The sequence below is a fragment of the Salmo salar genome, chromosome ssa20, assembly GCF_905237065.1.
Source record: "Salmo salar chromosome ssa20, Ssal_v3.1, whole genome shotgun sequence".
NCBI classification, from domain to species: domain Eukaryota; kingdom Metazoa; phylum Chordata; class Actinopteri; order Salmoniformes; family Salmonidae; genus Salmo; species Salmo salar.
The window spans coordinates 46,090,277-46,111,904 of NC_059461.1; the positions used below are offsets into that span (position 1 = coordinate 46,090,277).

A 21,628-nucleotide genomic window follows, 5' to 3' on the forward strand; every position below is an offset into this window, starting at 1 on the left:
CAGTGTCCATGTCATGATAACATGCAATATCCCAAGTCTAGCTCTCTCATAAACAGCATTTAACAAAAGCGAGGGGAGGCCTTTAATCATTCTACTCTAATCTTACCCAATACAATGCTTGATTACATCCATATCACTGCACTAATGCTCCCCTCCCTCTTCGTTATGAACAGAAGACATTTACACCTTGATCACACCTACAGCATCATTGCGCAAAATGGTACGCAGCATCATCTGGATATGAGTGCAACAAAAGTTCAACATTCACCTTCTGCTACCATTTCTGTCAAGCCGTCTACGCATATTGTTTGATGCATACGTTCAATATTTCCAATTTATGCACCACAAAGAACGCACTGCAACTACCTCTGCAACGCAATGCTGCAAGGCAAACGCAGTGTTCCATTGGAAATGAATACACTTCTGGTGTACCAAAACACAAAGACGCTGTCGGTGTGATGAGGCGTTAGGCCTACTGCCAGCCCCTACAAGGAGGTCAAGTAAGGTTCGGGGGCATTCTTGAACTGAGGACCTACTGATCACAAGATCACTAAGACGATATGAGTAACGAGAGAGATTTTAAATCTTGCAAAGTCAAGAATCCAGGACAGTGGGCTGCTGCTAATACCATATCCAAGCAGTAAACACTAAACAGGGGCTGACGGATTTGCTTGGCAATTACTAGTTATGTACAGAGTAGCCCCGTAATGGACTAAAGGAGCCTAATGTTGCTCATTATAATCCAAGGACCTTAAAATGTTCTAGTTAAAGGCGAAATGGCTTTGGAAGCCAAAACAGACAAATACCCCATCTAAACGTGAATCGATTCTCAAATGCGGTACGGTTATAGAAACATAAATCCCCCTACTTTCAAATAATTCCACAAACGCAAACAGCACACATACAGATAACACAGCTGCAGCCAGCGGTATTTTTCATTGACAACCCGTTTGTGGCGTCCGTCTTCTGTTTACATACAGGTGTTTGGAGACGCATATACAATACCAGTCAAAAGTTTGGACACCTACTCATTCAAGGGTTTTTCCTTTATTTTTAATATTCTCTACATTGTAGAATAATAGTGAAGACATGAAAAAAAACTATGAAATAACACATATGGAATCATGTAATAGCCAAAAAAGTGTTAATCAAATCAAAATATATTTGTAAGCTATGTAACCTATTATTAAATAATGGCAATAAAGAACCTTTTAGATTTGTATCATTTAGATGGAATATTGATTAACCACGACATTGATTTTGAGATATGAAGACTTATTATAAATTAAATGAAACTATTCCACAAAAACGTGCATATGAAAAATCACAACTTGCACGCAGATCAGTAGAAATGGTATGATAGCTTGACACTCCAAATGGGAAAGGTTGCCAACCGCTGGTGAAGCCTATTACCAGGGGCACAATCTGCGAAGTGGGAGGGGGGTCTGGTCAAGAACAGGTTTTTTTCTTCTGGTTAGGCTATAATGATCTCTGGCTCCCTCTTTTTTGTAATTTGTATGTCTTTTTAAAGTCGCTGTGCTTATTAAAGCATCAGACAAGCTCAGTAGCCTACATATAGTTTACTTTATTCAAATATAGGGTGTGTGTCTATATATGGAAACATTTGTCACCATCTGGATGTCATCTTGACGTGCCAATTAGCTAACGTAACGAGGTTGTATCGAGGTTCTTCCCACTGTTTTGCTTCACCGGGCAGATGTATCATGCTGCTGGCAGCAGCTAACGTAGCCAATTTGTTCCATCCCACTTGAGTATACTTTGAGTAGGATAGCAGCCTACACAAGAATTAACTTGTAGCATTGGTAGTCACCGTGATACAGTCTACTGCTCAATGAGAGTTTGCGATGCAAGCAGGCAACACAACATCACCGGGCACAGTGTGTCCTTATTTCCTGCTTGCCGGCTAATGCCGAGCACTGCTGTCCTGCAGTAAGGAGAAGGAAGTAGCTAGATCGTGTGGCCAATATCATGCCAGGATGACAGCTAAAACGAATTTATTGTAGTGATTTTCCCCGAAAATGTACAACTACGGCATTAATATCTACATAAAAATAAAAACAATTACCCTGATAGAAATGGAATGACTCTCTCAAGTCCCAACTTTGGCAGACAAGTTTCTAATTCTCGTTGAAGTCACAAGAATAAATTAGCTAGCTGGTGAGGGCTCATTAGTACAACTGACTGAACCGAATCCGTTCGTCCCCACTCAACTCTTGCTGCATGGCATGCATCATACATTTTGGGCACCAGGCGTCTCCGTATAGCCTCTCCCAGTGGAAAACCTGTGCTAATTAGCTAGCTACAGTACCAGTTAAAAGTTCGGACACACCTACTCATTCAAGGGTTTTTCTTTATTTTTTACTATTTTCTACATGGTAGAATAATAGTGAAGACATCAACACTATAAAATAACACATATGGCATCATGTAGTAACCAAAAATGTCAAATCAAATTTTATTGGTCACATACATGTGTTTAGCAGATGTTATTGCAGGTGTAGGGAAATGCTTGTGTTAAACAAATCTAAATATATTTTATATTCTTCAAAGTAACCACCTTGATGACAGCTTTGCACACATTAGGAATTCTCTCAACCAGCTTCACCTGGAATGCTTTTCCAACAGTCTTGGAGGAGTTCCCACATATGCTGAGCACTTGTTGGCCGCTTACTTACTTCTATGAATAATCAAGTGCGTGTCCTTCCTCAAGACTGACAGGAGCACTCCAAACAAAAAGACAATGAATAAATTGACAGCTCGTAAATGGAATGAAATCATAATTATCACAAGTGTAGTCTACTGTAGTTGTGCGCTCTAAAAACAACGTGTCCACACCTACAACAACAATGGTAAGAATAGAATAATAATATATTGAATGCATTAACAGAAATTGCCCTAACCAAACAAACGTTATAGATGAGCAATTATGGTAATTAACAGTACATGTACTACTGGTGTGGCACAGCCTATCGACCAAACAATCGACCAGTCGACTAAATGGGCTCAGCCCTAAATACAACACAGCTTTGGTGACACCCCTGCCTCCAAAACGAATGGTGTTGACAGCTTGGAACTTTTAGAAATGATGCTTCTCCTCCCGACTGTGCCATTCTGCTCGTAAAATTATTAATTGCTTTACCCACATCATTTTAAAGTGTTCTTGGGTAAACTATATCTACTAAATAAAACGTTGAATCCACCCTCCAGAAAAGAGTTGTATGACGATTATTACTACAACAAAAAAAATTGTTCACGGTTATTGTCCTTAATTGTCGGTTACACGATTCTACGATAATTGTGCAAGCCCTAACAACAAGTTATTTCTCCCTCGCCCATCGAAACAAACATTACTTTCTTTTACAAGTTTTAACTAGCACCATGCTGCTCTTTTTGCAAGCTAGCAAGCATAAACTAACAAGCTGGGAAGGGCTTATCAAGAGGACTGACTGAACCGAATCCATTAAGCTCCACCCGACTCTCAACTGCGCAACACGTCAGCAATTTGGGCACTAGGTGTGTCCGCACAGCCTCTCCCTAATCCACCCGTCTTCCGTCTGTTTCCGTAAACAAGCAATGTAACATGGAAATACGGGCATGTATGAACCCTAACCCTATAAAAAGGTGTGTAGTAATTTAACCTTTTGTTTTTGGAAAATTATTTATTGCCGATATGAAAGATAAGTTCCTTATGTTTCCAAAACCGTACCTGCAAGGATGCGTGTTAACGTTTAGAGCAAGCGTCTGGGCTCAACAAAAAAACTCCCCCGTTCATTAGATTCTACCGTCAAAAGGCGCTAAAGCAGTTAGCGTCTTAGCTCTCGAAAACTCTAGGCGGCATTAGAGAGTTTTCAGCCATGTATACATTTTGCACAGATCAATAAAGCTATGGGTGCCTCTATCCAATGAAATGTCACTTCTGCTACACTTCCCGAGTTACACACATGTGTTCGGACTATGCTAGATACCGTAGCTAATTAGCACAGGTGGTCGTCTCGTCTTCCGGCTGTTTTCTATAAACAGATACAATTTTATTTGTCACATGCGCCGACTACAATACGTGTAGACCTTAGTGAAATGCTTACTTATAAAACCTTAACCAACAATGCAGTTAAGAAAAATAAGTCAAAAATAGATAAGTCAAAAATAAAACATTAAAGTAACAAATAATTAAAGAGCAGCAGTAAATTAACAATAGTGAGGCTATATTCAGAGGGTACCAGTACAGAGTAAATGGGTGGGCCTGGTCAGGGTAGTCATTTGATTAGCTGTTCAGGAGTCTTATGGCTTGGGGGGTAGAATAACAAGCGCTGTAACATGGAGATATGGCGTGAAGAATGGCGCCGGAGGGGATAGCTGACGTTTTACGTGCTCCTAACCAATTGTGCTATTTTGTTCATTTTTACGCGTTGTTTGTAACTTATTTTTTAACCTGTCTGGGCTAGGGGGCAGTATTTTCACGGCCGGATGAAAAAACGTACCCAATTTAAACAGGTTACTACTCTGGCCCAGAAACTAGAATATGCATATTATTAGTAGATTTGGAAAGAAAACACTCTGAAGTTTATAAAACTGTTTGAATGGTGTCTGTGAGTATAACAGAACTCATATGGCAGGCAAAAACCTGAGAAAAATCTAAGCAGGAAGTGGAAAGTCTGAGAATTGTCTAAAGCCTTCAGAAAGTGGTTTGAGCCTTCTCCTGTCACTGGGCAGATTATAGGAGCTCAGTTACTGAGTGGTCTGCCTGGCAACAAAGGGATTGGATATGCTCGGTCCCGCGAGCGCGCCGTTCCTCCTTTTTCTTCTTGAATGAATACGCTATTGTCCGGTTGGAATATTATCGCAATTTTACGTTAAAAATACCATAAAGATTGATTTTAAACAGCGTTTGACATGCTTCTAAGTACGGTAATGGAACATTTTGACTTTTTGTCTCTCGTTCCACGCTCACACGTTATGCCTTTGGATAAGTGATCTGTACGCACTAACAAAACGGAGGTATTTGTACATAAATATGGATTATTTCGAACAAAAACAACATTTCTTGTTGAAGTAGCAGTCCTGGGAGTGCATTCTGACAAAGATCAGCAAAGGTAAGAGCATATTTCTAATACTAATTCTGAGTTTAGGTTGCCCCGAACTTGGCGGGTGTCTGAATAGCTCACCGTGATGGCTGAGCTATGTACTCAGAATATTGAAAAATGTGCTTTCTCCGTAAAGCTATTTTAAAATCTGACACAGCGGTTGCATCCAGGGGTAGTCTATCTATAATTCTTAAAATAATTGTTATATATTTTGTCAATATTTATGATGAGTATTTTTGTAAATTGATGTGCACATTCACCGGACGTTTTGGTGGAATACATTTTCTGAACATCACGCGCCAATGTAAAATGCTGTTTTGGGATATAAATATGAACTTGATTGAACAAAACATACATGTATTGTGTAACATAATGTCCTAGGAGTGTCATCTGATGAAGATCGTCAAAGGTTAGTGCTTCATTTAGCTGTGTTTTGGGTTTTATTGACACATGTCCTTGCTTGGAAAATGGCTGTGTGATTATTTTTGTCTATGTACTCTCCTAACATAATCTAATGTTTTGCTTTCGCTGTAAAGCCTTTTTGAAATCGGACAATGTGGTTAGATTAACGAGAAGTTTATCTTTAAAATGGTGTAAAATAGTTGTATGTTTGAGAAAGTTGAATTATGACATTTTGTTGTTTTTTTATTTTCCGCCCTGATATTTCACTGGCTGTGTCCCGCAGGTACCTAGCCCATAGAAGTTAAACTTATTTTGTACATAATGTTGCTGCTACCATCTCTTATGACCAAAAATAACTTATGGACATCAGAACAGCAATTACTCACCTCGAACTAGAAGAACCATTTTTCTTTAACGAGTCTGATGCGAAGAATATACTGCTTTCTCAGGAAAGGGCCCAAATCCCTGTCATTTGCGTGAAGAAAAGACGGAGAAAAAGGGGGCAGAGGTCGGGCTGCCTTCTGAGAATTCGTAGGCGAGTGAGTAAACTCCCACTGCTATCCGTTCTATTGGCCAATGTGTAATCATTGGAAAATAAAATGGATGACCTACGATCAAGATTATACTACCAACGGGACATTAAAAACTGTAATATCTTATGTTTCACCAAGTCGTGGCTGAACGACGACAGATAATATAGAGCTGGTGGGATTTTCCATGCAATGGCAGGACAGAGAAGCTACGTCTGTTAAGACAAGGTGTGTCTATTTGTCAATAACAGCTGGTGCGCGATGTCTAATATTAAAGACGTCTCAATGTATTGCTCGCTTGAGGTATTGCTCGCCTGAGGTAGAGTACCTTATGAAAAACTGGAGACCAAACTATCTCATCTCATCTATATTATTCGTACCCGTCCATTTACAACCACAAACCAATGCGCCTGATTCCTGCTTACAAGCAAAAAAACAAAAGCATGAATTACCAGTGACCAATTACCAAATGGTCAGATGATGCGGATGCTACGCTACAGGACTGTTTTACTTGCAGACTGGAATATGTTCCCGGGATTCATCAAATGGCATTCAGGAGTCTTCGGCTGCAACAATAAGTGCATTGACGTCGTCGTCCCCACAGTGACCGCAAGTACATATCCCAAACAGAAGCCAAGAATTAGAGGCAACATCTGCATTGAGCTAAAGGCTAGAGCTGCTGCTTCAAGGAGTGGGACACTAATCCGAACGCTTATAAGAAATCCTGCTATGCCCTCCGACAAACAAAGTATCAACACAGGATTAAGATTGAATCCTACTACACCGGCTCTGACGCTCGTCGGATGTGGCAGGGCTTGAAAACTATTACGGACTACAAAGAGAAACCCAGCCGCAAGATGCCCAGTGATGCGAGCCTACCAGATGAGCTAAATGCCTTTTGTGCTCACTTCGAGGCAAGCAACACTGAAGCATGCATGAGAGCATCAGCTGTTCAGGACGACTGTGTGATAACGCTCTCGGTAGCCGATGTGAGCAAGACCTTTAAACAGGTCAACATTCACAAAGCCGCGGGGCCAGACGGATTACCAGGACGTGTAGTCAAAACATCCGCGGACCAACTGGCAAGTGTCTTCCCTGACATTTTCAACCTCTCACTGACTGAGTCTGTAATACCTACATGTTTCAAGCAGACCACCATAGTAATGTGCCCAAGGAAGCAAAGGTAACCTACCTAAATGATTACTGCCCGTATCACTCACGTCAGTAGCCATGAAGTGCTTTGAAAGGCTGGTCATGGCTCACATCAACAGCATCCTCCCGGATACCCTAGACCCACTCCAATTCACATACCAGCCCAACAGATCCACAGTTGACGCAATCTCAATCGTACTCCACACTACCCTTTCCCACCTGGACAAAAGGAACACCTATGTGAGAATGCTGTTCATTGACTACAGCTCAGTGTTAAACACCATAGTGCCCGCAAAGCTCATCACTAAGTTATGGACCCTGGGACTAAACACCTCCCACTGCAACTGGATCCTGGACTTCCTGACGGGGCGCCCCCAGGTGGTAAGGGTAGGCAACAACACGTCTGCTACGCTGATCCTCAACAATGGGGCCCCTTAGGGGTGTGTGCTTAGTCCCCTCCAGGTCTCCCTGTTCACCTACGTGGCCAAACACGACTCCAACACCATCATTAAGTTTGCTGTGGACACAACAGTGGTAGGCCTGATCACCGACAACAATGAGACAGCCTATAGGGAGGAGGTCAGAGACCTGGCAGTGTGGTTGAAGGACAACAACCTCTCCCTCAATGTGAGCAAGACAAAAGGAGCTGATCGTGGACTACAGGAAAAGGCGGGCACGACAACACCTTTTCCCCCATCTGGAGACTGAAAAGAATTGGCATGGGTCCCCAGATCCTCAAAAAGTTCTAAGGCTGTAGCATCCAGAGCATCGTGATCGGTTGCGTCACTGCCTGGTATGGCAACTGCACGGCCTCCGACTGCAAGGCGCTACAGAAGGTAGTGCGTACGGCCCAGTACATCACTGGGACCAAGCTTCCTGCATTCCAGGACCTAAACTCAGCGAAAAAAGAAGCCTCCCCTTTTCAGAACCCTGTCTTTCAAAGATAAATCGAAATAACTTCACAGATCTTCATTGTAAAGGGTTTAAACACTGTTTCCCATGCTTGTTCAATGAACCATAATTAATGAACATGCACCTGTGGAACGGTCGTTAAGACATTAACAGCTTACAGACGGTAGGCAATTAAGGTCACAAAACTTAGGACACTAAAGAGGCCATTCTACGGACTAAAAAACACCAAAAGAAAGGTGCCCAGGGTCTCTGCTCTTCTGCGTGAACGTGCCTTAGGCATGCTGCAAGGAGGCATGAGGACTGCAGATGTGGCCAGGGCAATAAATTGCAATGTCCGTACTGTGAGACGCTTAAGACAGCGCTACAGGGAGACAGGATGGACAGCTGATCGTCCTTGCAGTGGCAGACCACGTGCAACAACACCGGCACAGGATCGGTACATCCGAACATCACAACTGCGGGACAGGAACAGGATGGCAACAACAACTGTCTGAGTGCTCAGGCTGTCCGCAATAGGCTGAGAGAGGCTGGAAAGGTGCTTGTAGGCCTGTCGTAAGGCAGGTCCTCACCAGACATCACCGGCAACAACGTCGCCTATGGGCTCAAACCCACCGTCACTGGACCAGACAGGACTGGCAAAAAGTGCTCTTCACTGACGAGTCACGGTTTTGTCTCACCAGGGGTGATGGTCGGATTCGCGTTTATCGTCGAAGGAATGAGCGTTACATCGAGGCCTGTACTCTGGAGTGGGATCGATTTGGAGGTGGAGGGTCCGTCATGGTCTGGGGCGGTGTGTCACAGCATCATCGGACTGAGCTTGTTGTCATTGCAGGCAATTGCAACGCTGTGCGTTACAAGGAAGATATCCTCCTCCCTCATGTGGTACCCTTCCTGCAGGCTCATGCTGACTAGAGGTCAACCGATTAATCGGAATGGCCGATTAATTAGGGCTGATTTCAAGTTTTCATAACAATCGGAAATCGGTATTTTTGGACGCCGATTTGGCAGTTGTTTTTTTTACACCTTTATTTAACTAGGCAAGTCAGTTAAGAACACATTCTTATTTTCAATGACGGCCTAGGAACGGTGGGTTAACTGCCTTGTTCAGGGGCAGAACGACAGATTTTTACCTTGTCAGCTCAGGGATTCAATCTTGCAACCTTACGGTTAACTAGTCCAACGCTCTAAACACCTGCTTTACATTGCACTCCACGAGGAGCCTGCCTGTTACGCGAACACAGTAAGAAGCCAAGGTAAGTTGCTAGCTAGCATTAAACTAATCTTATAAAAAACAATCAGTCAATCATAATCACTAGTTAACTACACATGGTTGATGATATTACTAGTTTATCTAGCCTGTCCTGCGTTGCATATAATCGCTTAGGTACACGTTGCTCCAACATGTACCTAACCATAAACATCAATGCCTTTCAATACACAAGTATATATTTTTAAACCTGCATATTTAGTTAATATTGCCTGCTAACATGAATTTCTTTTAACTAGGGAAAATGTGTCACTTCTCTTGCAACAGAGTCAGGGTATATGCAGCAGTTTGGGCCGCCTGGCTCGTTGTGAACTGTGAAGACTATTTCTTCCTAACAAAGACAGCAGACTTCGCCAAACGGGGGATGATTTAACAAAAGCGCATTTGTGAAAAAAGCACAATCGTTGCACGACTGTACCTAACCATAAACATCAATGCCTTTCTTAAAATCAATACACAGAAGTATCTGTTTTTAAACCTGTATATTTAGCTAAAAGAAATCCAAGTTAGCAGGCAATATTAACCAGGTGAAATTGTGTCACTTCTCTTGCATTCATTGCACGCAGAGTCAGGGTATATGCAACAGTTTGGGCCGCCTTGCTCGTTGCGAACTAATTTGCCAGAATTTTACGTAATTATGACATAACATTGAAGGTTGTGCAATGTAATAGGAATATTTAGACATAGGGATGCCACCCGTTAGATAAAATATGGAACAGTTCCGTATTTCACTGAAAGGAAAAACGTTTTGTTTTCGAGATGATAGTTTCCGGATTTGACCATATTAATGACCTAAGGCTCGTATTTCTGTGTGTTTATTATATTATAATTAAGTCTATGATTTGATAGAACAGTCTGACTGAGTGGTGGTAGGCAGCAGCAGGCTCATAAGCATTCATTCAAACAGCACTTTCGTGAGTTTTTCCAGCAGCTCTTCGCTGTGCTTCAAGCATTGAGCTGTTTATGACTTCAAGCCTATCAACTCCAAGATTAGGCTGGTATAACCGATGTGAAATGGCTAGCTAGTTAGCGGGGTGTGCGCTAATAGGGTTTCAAACGTCACTCGCTCTGAGACTTGGAGTGGTTGTTCCCCTTGCTCTATATGGGTAACGCTGCTTCGAGGGTGGCTGTTATCGATGTGTTCCTGGTTCGAGCCCAGGTAGGAGCGAGGAGAGGGACGGAAGCTATACTGTTACACTGGCAATACTAAAGTGCCTATAAGAACATCCAATAGTCAAAGGTATATGAAATACAAATCGTATAGAGAGAAATAGTCCTATAATTCCTATAATAACTACAACCTAAAACTTCTTACCTGGGAATATTGAAGACTCATGTTTAAAGGAACCACCAGCTTTCATATGTTATCATGTTCTGAGCAAGGAACTTAAACATCAGCTTTCTTACATGGCACATATTGCAATTTTACTTTCTTCTCCAACACTTTGTTTTTGCATTATTTAAACCAAATTGAACATGTTTCATTATTTATTTGAGGCTAGATTGATTTTATTGATGTATTATATTAAGTTAAAATAAGTGTTCATTCAGTATTGTTGTAATTGTCATTATTACAAAATAAATAAATAATAAAAAATTAAAAATGTTAAATTTTTTTTAAAATTAAAAACGGCCGATTAATCGGTATCGGCCTTTTTGGGGCCTCCAATAATCGGTATCGGCGATGAAAAATCCTAATCGGCCGACCTCTAATCCTGACATGACCCTCCAGCATGACAATGCCACCAGCCATACTGCTCGTTCTGTGCGTGATTTCCTGCAAGACAGGAATGTCAGTATTCTGCCATGGCCAGCGAAGAGCCCGGATCTCAATCCCATCGAGCACGTCTGGGACCTGTTGGTTCGGAGGGTGAGGGCTACGGCCATTCCCCCCAGAAATGTCCAGGGACTTGCAGGTGCCTTGGTGGAAGAGTGGGCTAACATCTCACAGCAAGAACAGGCAAATCTGGTGCAGTCCATGAGGAGGCGATGCACTGCAGTACAGCTGGTGGCCACACCAGATACTGACTGTTACTTTTGATTTTGACCCCCCCTTTGTTCAGGGACACATTATTGCATTTCTGTTAGTCACATGTCTTTGGAACTTGTTCAGTTTATGTCTCAGTTGTTGAATCTTGTTATGTTCATACAAATATTTACACATGTTAAGTTTGCTGAAAATAAACGCAGTTGACAGTGAGGGGAAGTTTATTTTTTTGCTGAGTTTATATACTAGGCGGTGTCAGGGGAAAGCCCAAAACATTGTCAAAGACTCCAGTCACCAAAGTCATAGACTGTACTCTCTGCTACCGCACGGCAAGCGGTACCGGAGTGCCAAGTGCGGGACCAAAAGGCTCCTTAAAAGCTTCTACCCCCAAGCCATAAGACTGCTTAACAATTAATGAAAAGCCCACTGGATTATTTACATTGACACCCCCCCTCCATTTGTTTTCTACACTGCTGCTACTTATTGTTTATTATCTATGCATAGTCACTTCACCCCTACCTACATGTACAAATTACCTCAACTAAACTGTAACCCCACACATTGACTCGGTACCGGTACCTCCTGTATATAGCCTCATTGTTATTTTACTGTGTTACTTTTGTTTATTTGGTAAACTCTTTCTTGAACTGCACTGTTGGTTAAGGTCTACACATGTCGTATTCGGCGCGTGTGACAAATAGAGTTTGATTTGATCAATTTAACCTTTTTGGAAATCGCTGATATGAAAGATACGGTCCTTACACTTGTTAACGTTCAGATTGAGTGTCAGCGCACTTAACAAAACTCCCCTGCACAGAACATGCCATCGTCCAAAGACTTATGTGTAATGTAAGAGTCATGATAAAGGACAATTAGCGTCTGTGAATAGTGCACACAACAACTGCACACTGATTGTCCCAAGAAGAGACAACAAAAAAATCTAATTTTTACACAGGTCTAATTGTTTACACAGGTCTATGGCAGGGTTTCCCAAACTTTGTCCTGGAGTCCCCCCTGGGTGCATGTTCTGGTTTTTGCCCTAGCACTACACAGCAGATTCAGATAATCAAAGCTTGATGATGAGTTGGTTATTTGAATCAGCTGTGTAGTACTGGGGGGGGGGTGTCTTGTTGACCACATTATACATAACACTATACAAACTGCACACAATTGTTAGTGAGAGTAATGAAGCAAGGTATTGATCCATGGTCAAAGAAAGGCAGTGTATTGCACAACATTGAGGTTACAAAGTGATGGGATAATGTAAATCTCATGGCATGAACACACATGAATGAATCAGCTTCACAGTTAGGCTAACATTGCCTAAATGTAAAACTGTGTGACACCCAATTTTGCTAATCCTAGACAGTTTTGATTATCAAGTTACATAATAGTTGTTAAGTTACAAGTCTATAACTTTCATGTACGGGTCAAAATCTTTGCAAAAAAAATAAAAAGACTGTTTGCAACATAGTAAACTAGGTAGGTGTGAAATGGTCTAAACATGTCAATGTGAACAGAATGAGACAACTACAGAATAAATGTGCAAATATAACTTCAGATAACTAGCTAACTTACAACTGCAATGCAGGGGGCAAGTAACTACTAGCTTGTTAGTTAAAAGACAAGGTTAGTGCCCTTTGCAAGAGAATCACACGCTTAGCTCACTGTTAAATAGCATGCTAGCCAGCCAGCTAGCTAATTCTCAGCACTCACCTCGGTCTTGGTAATGCGATGTCTAGCCAGCTTCACAACGGCGAAATTACCCTTTCCTAGAGTACGTTCGATATCGTAGAAGCCCACTCGGACAGGACCCCGGACCATTGGTTTTTGGTGATTGTCAGCCATGACCATGCTTTATTAAATAGGGTTTGGGGTGAGGACCTAGGGGCTCGCGACTTGAGCCTACAGATGTTGAAAGGGAAAACAAACCGCCCGCTAAAATGTTGTCTATTCAAAATAGACAAAGTACATTTCTCGGTCGCCCAGCCAGTTTGAACATTAACGAGCCTTCAGACCAACGAGACGACAGAAGACATTTACGGCTGTCACGCCACGTTCCCCAATACAATAGAGCTATAATATTTCAGCTAGCTACCTATATTTGCTAAAGTACATGAGTTGAGTTGCAGCAGGCATCATATTCTCTCGTTGACGTACATTGACGTCAGAGCCATGGGGGTATTTGTACAGGGGGCGGGCCTCCACGCTTCAGTGCCAATTCGTTTCCAAGCCAACCGGACCCACCTCTTACGTCAACCGGTAACATTGCTATTCTGATATCTGTTTGCTCGCCGCCCTGAGTGGAGGGTTGACTTTGAAGTTTGACCTGCAGGTGCACAGAAAAATCTTTTGTTACTCTGAGTCAAAGTGCAGGGATTGGACTGGTGCATTATTTATGTACATTTATACTAGCACATTAATCCATGCATGCATGTTGTTTTGATGTGTAAAGGTGTGTGTGCAGCTGGGCTCTGACTATGTAATGTATACATGCTTATGCACAAAGCAAAGGATGCATGCAAGTAATGCAACCCCTAATACATTTTATTATGACTTTTGTTGGTTGCAATTGCCCTTTAAGGCTGTGGTAAAATAATCATACATTTTGAGAAGAGAGTGTGAGATGCTTGCCAGGTTTCCCAGCTACGCACAAAACGGCAAACATTAATATGGATTATGCTGGATGGTGTGTGTTCTGCAATTCAGGTTTGTACACTGAACAAAAATATAATCAAAACATGTAAAGTGTTTCATGAGCTGAAATAAAACATCCCAGAATTGTTCCATATGCACAAAAAGTATATTTTTTTCACAAATGTTGTGCACAAATTTGATTACATCCCTGTTAGTGAGCATTTCTCCTTTGCCAAGATAATCCAACCACCTGACAGGAGTGGCATATCAAGAAGCTGATTAAACAGCATGATCATTACACAGGTGCACCTTGTCCTGGGGACAATAAAAGACCACTCTAAAATGTGCAGTTTTGTCACACAACACAATGCCACAGATGTCTCAAGTTTTGAGGGAGCGTGCAATTGGCATGCTGACTGCAGGAATGTCCACCAGAGCTGTTGCCAGAAAACTGAATCTTAATTTCTCTACCATAAGCCGCCTTCATCATCGTTTTAGAGAATTTGGCAGTACTTCCAACCGGCCTCACAACCGCAGACCATGTGTAACCATGCCAGCCCAGGACCTCCACATCCTGCTTCTTCACCTGTGGAATCGTCTGAGACCAGCCACCCGGACAGCTGATTAAACTAAGGAGTATTTCTGTCTGTAATAAAGCCCTTTTGTGGGAAAAAAACTCATTCTGATTGGCTAGGCCTGGCTCCCCAGTGGGTGGGCCTATACCCTCCCAGGCCCAGCCATGGCTGCGCCCCTGCCCAGTCATGTGAAATCCATAGATTAGAGCCTAATGAATTTATTTTAATTGACTGATTTCTTTATACTGTATGAACTGTAACTCAGTAAAATTGTTGAAATTGAAGTTGTTGCATGTTGCGTTTATATTTTTGTTCAGTATATTTTTGTTCAGTATACATTTTAGATACAGGTTATTAAGCCAAATCAATTGGTTTGAGAATAATACAATAATATGACAGAATATTAGCACATTATTATCATTTTTTTTAACATACCCATTGCACATCTTGCGATCAACATAGAATTTTAGTGAAACTGCTGGAGTTAGAGACCAATGGAAAGACAGTTAAAATATTACATGAAACAGTACCATCTGCTGGTCAAACAAACAATATGGAAGCCATAAGTAAGTACTGCTTGCAATAGTACAGTAAAGTAAGCTATATCTTACCAAAGGTTTTACGGCTTATAAATTGTCTATTTTTCTTTCTTCTTGTACACAAAAACACAATAAAGGCACATTATTATAAAAAAACTAAAAACAAAACATTTATTTGTAGCCAGAGCGGTGCACGGTATTTGAAATATTACCCATATAGGCCTACAGGTCCAGCGAGTACATGTTTTGTTAATTAACCTATCGTGACAGCCTTACAAAACTGTTGAGCGCAGCAACCCAAAAGCATCTGCTGTCACTGTTAGATTTCCTGTATGTGCGAGTTCCAGATGTGCTTTTGGTATTTCCTGTCCGACATCCTCCAAGAACACTCAGCTTTAGCTCGTTAGACTACTTTTTCACAACACTCTAGTCAGGCCCACTTGAATCTACCATATACGCAAAACATGTCCTTTCTTGATTTTCTTCACAACATTGTGATAAATACAAGATTATAAGACGAAGACAAAGGAATAGGCAAATAAACAAATGCCACACTCTTGTTATTCAACCAGGACTTTGGTGTAGCCATGAAAAGGCACATTATGACTTTATCCAGCCAGCTCAAACTGGTGTCATAGCAGTGGAGGCTTTGGTAAACATCACTGGGAGGATCATCTCTCGCAGGCGGCCATTGCTCAGAGGTATCGTGGGGTCAGACTTCTGTTATCCGAATTTCCGAAGATATTGTCCTGTTCCCTGACATCAACTTCCACACAGGAAACCTCAAATGGGGGTGGCACCATAGGCGTCTTTGTACGGTTAGTGGGCGTACCCTAAAGCGAACACTTTATAATACCACACAGGATCTGTCCGTCCTGTCTCGCATCACATGATGCCATACAACCCACCAGCAGGAGATATGAAAGATGAATGGAGACAAAAAGAGTCAGATGCCCAGATGGCCCAGTGGACATGTGGTAAAGAGAGAGGCACTGCAGGGCTGCAACATTACTCATAGATCTCATTCTCCACCCATCCAGTCTCGTTGAGATAGTGCCGACCCTGGTTTTGGCAGGCCTCATAGATATCATTGGTCACAAAGCCACTCTCTGTCACTGTCTCCTTGTTTGAAACATTCTCGTAATCATCACACTGGGAATCAAAAGAGGAGGCACAGAAGGACATCTTCTTGATTGCAGGTGCCATGCTCTCCAGATCGGCTGGTTGAAGCTTGGTGATGTCCTGGTAGGCATAGGGTCCTTGGATGTTGCAAGCCGCAGTGGACATTGTACCCCATTGCTCTTGCTTAGGGTAGCTGTCTGTTTGAGACTTTCTCCTGCATAAAGACAGTTACACTATCAGTTACAGAGGCATGTAGCGAGCCACAAACACCTCCAGCATTGCTTATTTCAAATACGGCATTTAAACCCACCTCAAAACAAAACATCTCTTATGCTCTGTGACGTCTGATGTTGGTTATGTTTCACAAGCCCTCTTGCAAGCTTACTCTGTTTTGCCCCTCTTATCTGTGTCATTTTTTACTTACAGATTCTTTTTTACATACTTTTAAATAATGTTAGGTGACCTTGACAGGTGCCTAACATACAAAATGTATTATTACCTGTTATTATTCAATGAAGCGAACAAGTATTACCTTTTGGCAGCCCGTTTATAGCAGAAGACTCCTGTAGCCACAAGCAGCAGCAGTAGAATAGGGATAGTAGCAAATAGAATGTAGGAGACATACAGGGCATTATCTGAAAGAGATACTGCAGGGAGAAAAAAAAACACCAGAGGTAAGACAATGGCATTATAGCCTGGTCCCAGATCTGTTTGCGCTATCATGTCAACTCCGTGTCACTCATTGTCAATGAAAAGGAGCTGACATGATAGCACAAGCACACAGATCTGGGACCAGGCTAATGACAGTAAGTTGGCACCTCACTATGAATACTTTTGGAAAGAAACTTTGGAAAATAAATGAGGAGATAATTTATTGTATTTGGGACACAATTAAGCAATAAGGCATGAAGGGGTGTGGTACCACGGCTAAGGGCTGTTCTTACCCACAACGCAATGCGGAGTGCCTGGACACAGCCCTTAGCTGTGGTATATTGGCCATATATCACAAACCCCCAGAGGTGCCTTATTGCTATTATGAACTGGTTACCAACGTAATTAGAGCAGTAAAAACAAATGTTTTGTCATACCCGTGGTATACGGTCTGATATACCATGGCTGTCAGCCATTCAGCATTCAGGGCTCGAACCACCCAGTTCATAATGTACAATATTTCATAACCAAGGATCAAACTCGATAGACATGAAGAGAGCAGATTTTTTTACCTGATGACTCAGACAGTCCTAGTTTTGTCTTCTCATCACTCACTTTAGCTGATGGGAGGATTGGTATTAAAGATATAATTGGTGCAACTGGAAAATAGATAATGAGCAAAACTTGTAAATAGACAGACACTGTAAATTGGATTGATATACAAAAACATCATATTGCCCAAATAAATGTGCAGACCAAAAATAAGCAACATTTGTCTTCATCAGAGAAGAAAGATTGAGCATGTGTGATGCAGCAATGTGTAGACAAGTACAGTATGACTAATATGCAAATAAACTCCCTAGGAATGAACTCAATCTGAACAACAATTTCAAGCAGCTTCACTGGTAATCTGTAACTGTACTATAGCCTACTGTATTTGTCATGCATAGCCTTTATTATCTGGGAAGAGGATTGATTCAATGACACTGATGAAGTTTTTATTTTCTATTATATTCTCTCCTATTAGATTATATTGTGATTCATAAATCTTTACCACTAGATGTCATCCTATACATAGACACTTCGGCGATTGAGAATGGTGATGTCATAACAATGTTCAAGCTGTTGATCTCAGTATCAACAAAGCACTCATCTCAAGGATTCAAATATTTGACCTTAAAAAAATCGAAATGTTAGTTGCAGGGGTGGGTTTACCTGTGTATAATGAATTCCACACCACAGTAAACACTGGTAACTTTTCTGTACGAGAGAGAAAGAGACATCGTCAGCTGCAATAGAATATGGACTATATTGACTGTGAATTATATTTTCTATGGTTCCTTGTTGATAAACTAGTATTAAATCAAAATCAAAATCATACCATACAATATTATCTCCTTCAGTGGAGATAAACTACAGGATTGAGATAGGATAAATGTAATGTAACATTGCCGAATTCATTAGTGCACACTGTTGCAATCCTTAACCAAAAAAATTGGACAAATTCAGGTATAGTCCCTCCCTGTTTTGGTCCCTTTCCTTCCATTTGCTGTCCTTTGAATACAACCCTATTCATGTCTAAATATGGACACTATCAAGGACACCGGGGCCATGTTCAGCAGGGCACAATGTTGTGGAACGTTCAGATAGAAAAACATGATGTGAAACAAACATAACTCTCTGACATGTAGAATAACAAATCATGTCAACTCTATTCATAACATTTCTATCTGCAATGTTCCACAACGTTTGCCTACTTATAACGTGTCCAGGGTACAGTTCACCTTCGGAGTACTTGCAGACAAAATTGTTCTTGGTGTTGCAGTTGTCATCGTTCCACTGGAACATTAAGCGTCCCCCTTCGTCAGGGGGGGTAGAAGGCTGGTGATACAGCACCACACACATCTCGTTGCCACACGATGGCTCGTCCCAATGCCAGTTTCTGCAACAAGCGTGTTTTCCATAGGTCAACAACTTTATCAGAGATCCTCTGATAGTCAACTGCATGCCTCTGAAAATGGACTCTCATCCTACTGATATCCAGTGTTGGGAAGTAGTGAACTACATGTATTTCAACTAGTAATTTAACTACATTTTGCAGTAGCTTGGTGGTAGTTGAACTAAATTCAAATCAAGGTAGAGTTTTCAGTAGTTAATAACTTTTGCCATGTAGTGGTGTAGCTAACTACTGGAACTACACACTACTCTTTTTGCAATCCTTTTTTTGGCCTCAGACCTGCCTAATTCTCACTTGAAGCATTTTATTTTGTGATTAATAGGGTAAATTACACTAATAGGGTAATAGGGTAAATTACATTCTGTTAACATCTGACAACGGTGATCTGTTCTTGCAACTTGTCGTCTATGACATTTCAGATTTACATATGATAATTTTTCATGAAGTAGTTTGGATGAAGTGAACTACTTTTTCAAAGTAACTTTAGTTAAGTAAAGTATATTTTTTAAGGGTAGCTTTAATGTAGCTTAACTTCTTCCAGTGTGAAGTAATTGGTAGCTTGGTAAACTATATGTTCAGAGTAGCTTCCCCAACACTGCCAATACCACAACATTCATGATAATACAAATTGTACCGATAAAATAGCAATGACCCTCAAAGCATGTAGACACCAACATATGTTAATCCACGATGCTCTGTGATGACTCTCAGATTACTGTGAGTCATGTGAAGTATCTCTATGGCCCTGTATTTTCCTGTGGTGTGCATGCCAACAGATGCAGGGATCTCCAATACTTTTTGCTACAGGGATCTCCTAGACTTGAAACCAAAGTAAAACACAAGAACACCTGAATTTGGCCTTGCTGCCATCCAGCCAGTAGTACTGCGAAGGGCATCCTATGGTAGTCACCCAGTGGCGTGGGCTTCTGTTCAGCCCGATCCAGAAGTCCCCATCAGTGGCCTGCAACTGCTGGATGAACCTCTCGACCAGACGCTGCTCATTGTCAGTCTCAATACTGAGGAGTTCTGCCCCATCCGTCCTGCAGGCCTGCCTGGCATCATTGAAGGTCACCCTCCGCCGTGGGTCCTGGAAGTAGTTTATCCTGTAGCAGGGTCGCTCTGTGCCACGCCGGCAGATCCTCTGGCCTACAGTGCATCGCATTGGAAAACAAGAAGTTGCAAATCAAATTGCAAATTCAATTGGAAAATTGCAAATCTAAACATGGGTAATAAATAACGTAAAATCAGAATGGTAATTCGGTGGAATAACATTGCAAGTTGTTATGTAAACTGTGAGGACATAAGGCACATGTATTAGCCTACATGGATTACATGATAATAGGCCTATGTACAAGATCTCTTGATTTTATGTAGACCAATTGCCATAAGCTTAAGAAACGTTGTATTGTTTTTCATAAGTGCTTGCATGTAACACTATGAATAGGCTGTGTGTTATTATTTATTTATTATTACTGTCTTATTTTCTTTATTATTAGGGCCTTTATTAATAATGTTGCAAACCACAGTGAATAAGCTTTAAAGTAATATGGCCCACCTTGATTTTTGCACCACCTAGGCTATTACATATAGCCTACTTCTGAGCATAATGGCCCATCTCAAAACGAATCATAGGTTCCCAACACACAAACCAAAACAAAAAGCCTGCTCTGGGCAATGCCTAGGCCTATTGAAGAGAAATATTGCAGTGACTGTTTTTGCCATCTAGTTTACAAAAGCACCCGTATTTTAGGTGACATTTGAAGTTTCTATTTAAACATTTTAACGTTCCAAAATCTTTCTTCTTTCGTTGGGTACTACATAATAAGATTTTTTTTCGCACAATCAAAAGAGCGCAATATTGCAATGCATTATAGATAACCTTTGGTTAATCATACCGTAACTTTTTGACAACGGGCTTTGACAAGTTTGACATTGTTTCCCTGTCAACACTCACCATTGTGTTGAAATTGGGTGAATCCTGGGTGGCAGAAAACGGCGATAACAGTCCCGAGCAGTTTAACAAAATCCATTTCTTCATCTTCACTAAGCTTTCGTGTAAATTCGAGAAAATCCGTAACCGCCCGTCAAAGCCTGAGAGAGGGGAAAAGTCGTATATGGTCCAATCAGAATTAGGTCGAAGTATTTTTGCGTTTTTTAAACCGCTCTCACTGCGACTGGCTCATTACTTTGAGTAAATCCATCGAAGATAAAAGTTTAAAGCAGGAATGCTTGTCATACCTTGCTATGTTTTTTTTTGCACTCATAGGCATAATGAAATGAGGCTAATCCATGCTGCACCCACACAATAATCTAATCAAAGTCACATTTATTTGATAAGAATGGAAGAGAGACTGAATAGATGTCTTTGAGTGATATGCTATACTGAGCAGGAGAAATGTACATGCTCAGCACAGGGGCGAAAATCTGATATCAACTTTGGAGGGGACAATTACATTACATTTTCTCAAGAGCAATTCCTGAGGGGGACACCAAAAGTAGTGCTGTAACACATAGCCTACGTTTAATATGGTAAATGTATATTGAGGAACCAAAGAAATAAGGTGTTTGCCGTACTCCTAACTACCGGTACCCAAAACTACACAACTAATCACAACAGCAATACCATTGCCTTTAACAAATCTTAGTTCAGTCACCAGTTTAAGTTGAGAGTGGGGGTGTCCATGGCATTTTCCAATTATGTTCCTATTTTACAAGTCAAAAAAATGGAGAACCTTTCATAATGTTGCCAAACAAAGACTCAAGAAACTTACCTGAGACTCCCTGTCTCTGCCAGT

At 41.3% G+C, this 21,628-nt stretch overlaps 2 protein-coding genes across 2 annotated transcripts in view; both read right to left on the reverse strand.

The window, feature by feature from the left end:
* Positions 1-13,522, reverse strand: part of sik2b (salt-inducible kinase 2b) — a 59,423-nt gene extending 45,901 nt beyond the window's left edge. Inside the window, exon 1 of the mRNA XM_045703410.1 lies at positions 13,069-13,522. Within this exon, the coding sequence (XP_045559366.1) occupies positions 13,069-13,206 (138 nt within the window). The 5' untranslated portion in view covers positions 13,207-13,522. The remainder of the gene's footprint in view (positions 1-13,068) is intronic.
* Positions 13,523-14,849: 1,327 nt separating this feature from the next.
* On the reverse strand, positions 14,850-21,196 carry laynb (layilin b). Its single transcript, XM_045703414.1, has 7 exons — positions 20,788-21,196; positions 19,682-19,979; positions 18,661-18,818; positions 18,092-18,136; positions 17,449-17,535; positions 16,758-16,872; positions 14,850-16,439 (listed from the first exon to the last, which is right to left on the reverse strand). Exons 1-7 carry the CDS (start codon positions 20,861-20,863, stop codon positions 16,112-16,114), a joined length of 1,107 nt encoding a protein of 368 aa, XP_045559370.1. The 5' UTR covers positions 20,864-21,196; the 3' UTR covers positions 14,850-16,111.
* Between the last annotated feature and the right edge of the window lie 432 nt (positions 21,197-21,628).

Excerpts from the sequence above, each read along its gene's own strand:
- laynb (XM_045703414.1), bottom strand. The coding sequence starts at position 20,863 with ATGGATTTTGTTAAACTGCTCGGGACTGTTATCGCCGTTTTCTGCCAC. Across the intron at positions 18,819-19,681 it reads GGCAGCAAGGCCAAATTCAG|AAACTGGCATTGGGACGAGC; the intron begins GTGTTCTTGTGT and ends CGCTTGTTGCAG. Across the intron at positions 17,536-18,091 it reads GTGGAATTCATTATACACAG|TTGCACCAATTATATCTTTA; the intron begins GTAAACCCACCC and ends TCTATTTTCCAG.